Source organism: Populus trichocarpa, chromosome 14 (assembly GCF_000002775.5).
Source record: "Populus trichocarpa isolate Nisqually-1 chromosome 14, P.trichocarpa_v4.1, whole genome shotgun sequence".
In the NCBI taxonomy this organism is placed as follows: domain Eukaryota; kingdom Viridiplantae; phylum Streptophyta; class Magnoliopsida; order Malpighiales; family Salicaceae; genus Populus; species Populus trichocarpa.
This window is the reverse complement of record NC_037298.2, coordinates 14038167-14045399: the sequence shown is the minus strand read 5'-3', so window position 1 is coordinate 14045399 and position 7233 is coordinate 14038167. Positions and strand designations below refer to the sequence as shown.

Sequence of the window (7233 nt, the reverse complement as noted above, 5' to 3'; positions counted from 1 at the left end):
ATAAATAAATTGTTTGAACTAAAAGATTAACCAATTATCCAACATATCAACTTTATTTTTAAACATTTTGAATTTTATGACTCATCAATAAGATACATATCTTTTACTTTTATGGTATGAATCAAATTATAGAAAAAATAAATAATTATATAATTTAAATATAATTAATTTCAAATATATGTACCGAATTTCAACAATACGTAACAAAGACACGTGGAACATATAATATATTTACATTCAAAGTACATGAGACAAATGGGGTTTTTTCCCTTAAAAACAAAATCAAACACGCATGTGAAAATGAGGATTTATTATGCATAGCCGAAGAAGCACAATTACAGAATCCAAGTCACGAGTACAAATTTAAGGATAGGTAATTGCTAAAATAAAAATATATAAGATTATTAAAAGTACTTGCCGATAAACCGAACTATCCTATGTAAAATCCTAATCTATCAGGGGTACTAATGTCTTTCCACTATTATTGCCTTTCAAAAAGTTCCCAAAAAATATGCACGTAGATATAATTAAAATAATATTTTTACTAATTTTTTTAACATCAAAATAATTTATTCTCTATAAAACGACAAGCACCGCCTAGTCCGACTAGTTACGACAGATGTCAGCAAATAGCATAATTTGACACGTGGACGGTAGGATTTATTGCTCAGGGCAGCGGGAGAGACTTGTTGCCCTGGCAAAATGCATAAGCTCTCTTAACTATAATTAAATAAATCCAAAAAGTACAGGTTCAAAATCAACCACGGTTAAAATGGCGCCGCTTTAACTCTTTAAAAAAAAAAAAAAACAAAAAAAAATTGCTTTCTCCACGTCATTCAAAATTCTTCTCTCCTCTCTTCAATGTTATTTGTGTCTCCCTCTGGTCCTCTCTCTCCCCTCTCCCCTCTGAAGATGAGTATGAATTCAAGTAGCCGCCTTTTGGGACTATGAAACTCAGGTGTGATGAGTTACTGGGCGAGTGAAAACGGTGCTTCATTTCCCTTCATTGCGAGAGAGTGCTAAAGAAACACACATAATTTTCAAAACATAGTTGTTTTTTTCTCGTTTTTTCTTCCTTCTTGAATTCTGAAAGAAATCAGAATATCAGTATCCAAACACGAGCTCTAGTGGATTGGTATCCTGGTGATTTAATGTCCAAGAATTCATTTCATTAAGGCTTCTAGTTAGGTGTAACCATCCATTCTCTCTTGTTAGTTGACCTTGTGAATCAAAACCCTCTAGCTAGTATACGATTACTGCCGGCCATCTTTTGCAAGCTTAGAGACTTGGAGAAGTGGAGTTTTTTTTTTTTTTATTTTTTTATTTTTATGGTAAGTTTTGAACAGGACAAAGCTGAAGTTTTGGAAGGAAAGAGAATGGTGGATGTTGAGAATTCATTAAGAATGAAAGTATCTACAGCTTCAGGAGAGGACACAATTGTCTCTTCATTTGGTAACCAGGACATGCCACTCTCCGTTGCAGTGCCACAGCCAAAGAAGAAGCGAAATCTCCCTGGAATGCCAGGTAATTTACTTACAAAAACCATTACCAAGAACCCCAAATTTCGAAACCTTTATTTTTGTCAGCTAATTTTTTTAATAAACTCAATTTAATTTCTTCCTTTTCAGATCCAGATGCAGAAGTAGTTGCGTTATCACCAAAGTCTTTATTAGCTACAAACAGATTCGTGTGTGAGATCTGCAACAAGGGCTTTCAAAGAGACCAGAACCTGCAACTTCACAGACGAGGCCATAACTTACCATGGAAGCTAAAGCAACGAACCAACAAAGAGCCAAGGAAACGTGTCTATGTGTGTCCAGAGCCATCTTGTGTACATCACAACCCAGTTAGAGCTCTTGGGGACCTTACTGGCATTAAAAAACACTTCAGCAGGAAGCACGGTGAGAAAAAGTGGAAGTGTGAGAGATGTTCAAAGAAATATGCTGTTCAGTCTGATTGGAAAGCTCACATGAAAACTTGTGGCACTAGAGAGTATAAATGCGATTGTGGCACTTTGTTTTCAAGGTAAGCGTCAAATAACTTTGTTTTTATTACGCACTTTGTTTTGTATGTTATTGATTTTAATTTTTAATTGTTTTGGTTTTGTTTTTGTTTTTATGTAGGAGGGATAGTCTTATAACACATAGGGCATTCTGTGATGCGTTAACGGAGGAGAGTGCAAGGGCGCAAACCCTAGCGACAACGGGGAATGAAGGGAATGGTTGTAACGTCAAGTGTGTGGTTGCTTCACCACCGCCTCCACCACTTACGCCGTCTACTAGCGTGGTGTCTCCGGGTTTGTCAGTTCAAAGCTCAGGTAATTAATTTGGTCTAGCTTGCTAGCTAGTACGTACTATCATGGGTTGATTTTTTATTTATTTATTTATTTATTGTTTTCTTGTGGCTGTGGATAGAATAGAATGGATTGAAGTCTATAGTTTTGTGTTGGGTAAATGGGTGTGTTTTGTATCTTGTTGATGTCGTTCTCGTGTCGATGATAGACTGGAGAATATTAACAAATGTGGGTGGGTCGGTCGGTGGGTGTGTGAGAGGGAGAGAAGGATAGTGTTGCGTTTCAATTTCATGGGTAGCCGTAGCTGCTTGCTAGTAAAGCTTTTCTAGTGGGTTGAAATTTTGAGAGAAAGGATTCCATGATAGCTCCTTGCTTTTGCTTTTAATAAAGCTTTTCTAGTTCAAGCTATTACCTTCTTCTGGGTTTTTTTTTTTTTTAATTAATTGTTTTTCTAACTTTAAATTATGTTTTATATATATATATATATATATATATATATATATTTTTTTTGGATCCTGACACTTAAATATACTTTAAAAATAAAAATAATATTGTTTTAAAGCAAAAAATCGCTTTAAAACATAACCACCAGATCCTCCAAAACAAAATACCATTTTTTGCTAGCAAATCCCTTTCTCTTTGGTTTTTGGGATCGACTGCATTATTCTTCTAGTTCGTTTCTTTCTTACTCTGGGTTAATGTCTTCTCTCTCTCTCTCTCTCTGTTTCTTGTCACAGAATTAGCAGAAAATCCAATTGGACTTTCACCACCAACACCAGCAGCTATATGCCTGAATGCCTCAGCTACAAGCACAAGCTCTACTAGCTCAACCAGTAATGTATTTGCTAGTATATTTGCTTCTTCAACAGCATCACCGGCTGCTATCCCCCAACTAGCATCACCATCTGCGTTCCCAATGTTTTGTGGCTTAGCTCGCTCTGATTGTCCCCCTACTATGCCAACACCTAGAGCAATGGATCCCCCATCACTCTCTCTTTCACCATCTGTTTATCTCTCCAACACCACCTCCTCTCTCTTCCCCACAGACCAAGATCGTCGCCATTACACACCGTCTCCGCAACCGGCCATGTCTGCCACTGCATTGCTTCAAAAAGCAGCACAAATGGGTGCAACTACATCAAACCCATCATTTCTCCGTGGTTTAGGCTTTCCCCCGTCAACTAATCAAGACGGCAATGGCAATCAATGGGATATGAAGCCAGAGAACAATACTACTTTTGCCGCTGGGCTTGGACTTGTACTCCCCACTAGTGATGTTATGATGGATTCATCTTCGTTGTTCGGAAACAAGCCAACAACACTCGACCTTCTTGGGCTCGGCCTGGATGCTGCTAGTTCTGCTTTGCTAAACTACAATGGTACTGGTGGCTTTAATGTTGGAGCAGCAGCAGCCGCTGCATATGGTGGTGGAAGGAGAGGGAATTGTGAAGAAACATGGGATGGTGTTCCTGAGAGAAAACCTAATGGATCCACAGCAACCTCACTTTAGAGCTCTATCTAGCTAGCTTCACTTTTCCCAGGTATTTTTGTCAAGGGTGGAAAAGAAGCTGAGCACTCAGGGGCATCTCTCTGAGCTTTTTATATGTAGATATACGTAACACCTTCGTGTCTCCATACCAAAGGTCCAGGGAGGAGAATTTTCTTTTCGTCGTTTCTTAAACATATACTCTTGTTATCTCGTAGTAGGATGCATATTTTTGGTCTCCATGGATAGTACGTGGTTGCTTTTCGAAGGCAAGTTAAAATCGAAATATTTTCATAAAGGAGTGTTGGTGAACTTGTGAATTACTAGCTGCTGCTGCTAATTAATTAATTACTTACCATACGTGTATTTGTTCCTCCTCCCATCAAATTTTGAGCTGCTCTAGTAAATTTTGGTTCGACTAGAGAAGGTGCTTTAAGTTTGGTTGCAGCATGAAGCTATGGAGGCATGAAGCTATGGAGGCACGTTTAGGAAGGAAGTGGAGGCACGTTTAGGAAGGAAGCGTTTGAGAACGTGGTTTAACCTGTGTTTTTAAAAATTTAATTTTTTTTTTTGAAATTTAATATGATTTGTATGTTTTGGATCGTTTTAATGTGCTGATATTAAAAATAATTTTTTAAAAATAAAAAAACATCATTAACATATATTTTAACATAAAAATTATTTAAAAAACACCTTTATCCACTGTTAAACACACTCATAAGATTTCAAGTCCGCTGAGAATGATACATCATGAGAACTGAGATAAAAGACGGTGGCCTCTTTAATTGAATGATAGTTGTACTTCGAAGAAGGCCAGTCAACTGGGGGGGTCATGCATTCAACAATGGCAACTCTACTCTGTCTGCTCCTGCCCAGTCTTCCACCGTATATTTAGAGAGTTTTTCATACTGTGATTCACGTAGCTTTTTAAAATAAAATTTTGTTTAAAAACATATTAAAATATTTTTTAAATATTTTAAATGTTATTTTTAATATTTGTATATTAAAACCACCAAACATAAAAAAAATTATTAATTTAATATTTTTTCAAATAAAAAATATTTTTAAAAACTATCTAAAAATAAAAATAAAAATAAAAATTATATTAAACACCCTTTAGCCACGTGGGTTTCTAAATTAGGGAACATCATGGTATTGTAAAACCCAGAATGTTTATGTAATAGGTTATTTAGATTGTGAGAACTGATTAATTAAGATATTCGAGTAAATTGTTTTTTTTTTCATAGCTCAGGAAGCACCAAATTAATGATAAAGCCCTATATACTTGTAATAATAATTCTAACACTTAAAGATCCTCTGATAAAGTTAGTAACTTTATGAGAAAGACAATACATGACTTAAAAAAGCTTTAAATTTCAAAAACAAGTGATGTTTGTTCTTATATTTCAGAGTGATTAATGCTTTGAAATATATGCAAGCTATTAAGAATTAATAAGGTTCAAAACCTTTTATCCAGTTGAGAAGGTATTTATACTCCTTGAACCTTGTCGTTTTCAGAAAAAGTAATTAGAGACAAATATCCCTTACATATTATTAATAAGATGATAAGTGTGGTAGGTCTTTTAAGAAATTTTTTGTACATCTATAAGTGTAAGGAGATCCATTACAAGATTTCATAGTTTTACCGACGGAAATATTCCGTCGGTCTGTGATTCAGATTTCGTATGTAATTTTTTTACCGACGACATCACCGACGAAAACCGTCCGCCGGTTTTACTTTCGTTGGTAATACCTCATTTCATCGCTAAATCAGTCGGTAAAAAAAAAACATTTGCCGATGGTTTTACAGACGAAAATTGCGCGCCAAAAAAAAGTTTCCCGCTTGAAATATACCAATGGAATAAATCCATCTATGATTGTGTTATATACCGACGGAATAAGCCGTCGGTAAAGTTGTCGGTGAGTGTGTGAAATACTGACTGAATATATCCGTCTGTATATTCGTCGGTGATTGTGGCAGCTACTATGAAACGCCAACAGACTTATTCCATCTGTAAATTCGTCGGTAGTATTGACAAATGCCGACGGATACAGTCCGTCGGTAAAACCCTCTGTGATTATTTTTAAATATGTTTTTAAAAAATTATTTAGAATACATAATATTATATAAATTAATAGTAAAAAAAACCTGTTATGCAAATAAATTTTTTATTAAACATCAAAAACAAAAAAAATAAAGTTCAATAATATTCATTACAAACTGAATGTGTTTTTTTTAAAATATTAAATTAACTATTAAAGTTCAATAATATTCATTACAAATTAACATAATGGTGGAGCTGGAGGAGGAGGAGGAGGGGGAGGAGGCTGGTTGTTATACGACCAAAAAGGAGGAGGCGCACATATATCACCACTTTATGATGCCATGTTCATGACCATTTGGTGAAGCTGTTCATGATTCGCTTTGAGTTGTGTATACTCCGTCGATATATAGTCGTATTTTTCGGTGAGCTGAGCCGTGTGTTGCTGCAAGGCCACGAACTCCTTAGATTGGGTGCTCGATACTGATTGGGAGCTCCTAACGGTTAAGACACTATGGGCTGCCCGCAAGTTCTCGGCCGTAGTGTTGGAGAGCTCGTACACCCAATTTTTATTGGGTCCACCGGACGATCCAACCTCCATCCACAAATCCGAATTGAAATCCGGATGGGTTGAAGGATCGTCCCCATATCTCTCCCTCAACTAGCTATTATAGGTCTTCTGAAAATGAAAAAAAGTAAACATCATATTCAATTCAATAAAAATAATAATTTACGAAATAAAATGGTTGAACAAACATACCACAAAGTGTTGAGCACAGTTGTCAACGAACTGTTGCGCCTCCTTTTCGCGGTCTTGACTCCGCACGTGCGTCTCAACAAACAGCTCCATTGGGCTCGACTCATGTCCAAGAGACGTAGCCTATAATAAAAAAAATTAATTAACAACAAATTAATTTAATGATATATTTCATTTAAATTAATCTTACCATCTGTTTCGCATGTGCAGCAAATAGAACGGAGCCGCCGGTATGCGTTGTCACCAAGCCATGAATTGACTGATTCCTGTTGCCAGCACCAGACTGCGAGCATCGTGGGAACCACTCAGATGTCACGTGCTCAAGATAGGGCGGCCATATATCTGCCGGGATATATATCGGTTTAAAATCCCTCCAAATTGCCATGTCGTTCCAGCCTTGGAGACCCTTATCTCTCGCGTTTTTTTTTTTGTCTTTTTTTGTGCTTCATACCAAAAATCACGCAACCTACTTCCATAGCCAGAAATTAGATTTTGAAACATAAATTTTTTTCTAAAAAAATCTTGTATTGTTTTCGATGTTACCTAGTTGCCGCGTGATTTTCCCACACCCTCCTCACAACTTTGTCATGCGCCCTGTCTCAGGCGAATTTGTTATGTGTATAAATAATTAGGTAAATAAAAAAATAATTTATTT

At 36.3% G+C, this 7233-nt stretch overlaps 1 protein-coding gene across 1 annotated transcript; it reads left to right on the top strand.

Moving 5' to 3' along the window:
• The first annotated feature begins 837 nt into the window (after positions 1 to 837).
• Positions 838 to 4139, top strand: LOC7497285 (zinc finger protein GAI-ASSOCIATED FACTOR 1). The gene is made up of 4 exons (XM_002320613.4): positions 838 to 1524; positions 1629 to 2025; positions 2124 to 2317; positions 3031 to 4139. Exons 1-4 carry the CDS (start codon positions 1329 to 1331, stop codon positions 3801 to 3803), a joined length of 1560 nt encoding a protein of 519 aa, XP_002320649.2. The 5' UTR covers positions 838 to 1328; the 3' UTR covers positions 3804 to 4139.
• The last annotated feature ends 3094 nt before the right edge of the window (positions 4140 to 7233 follow it).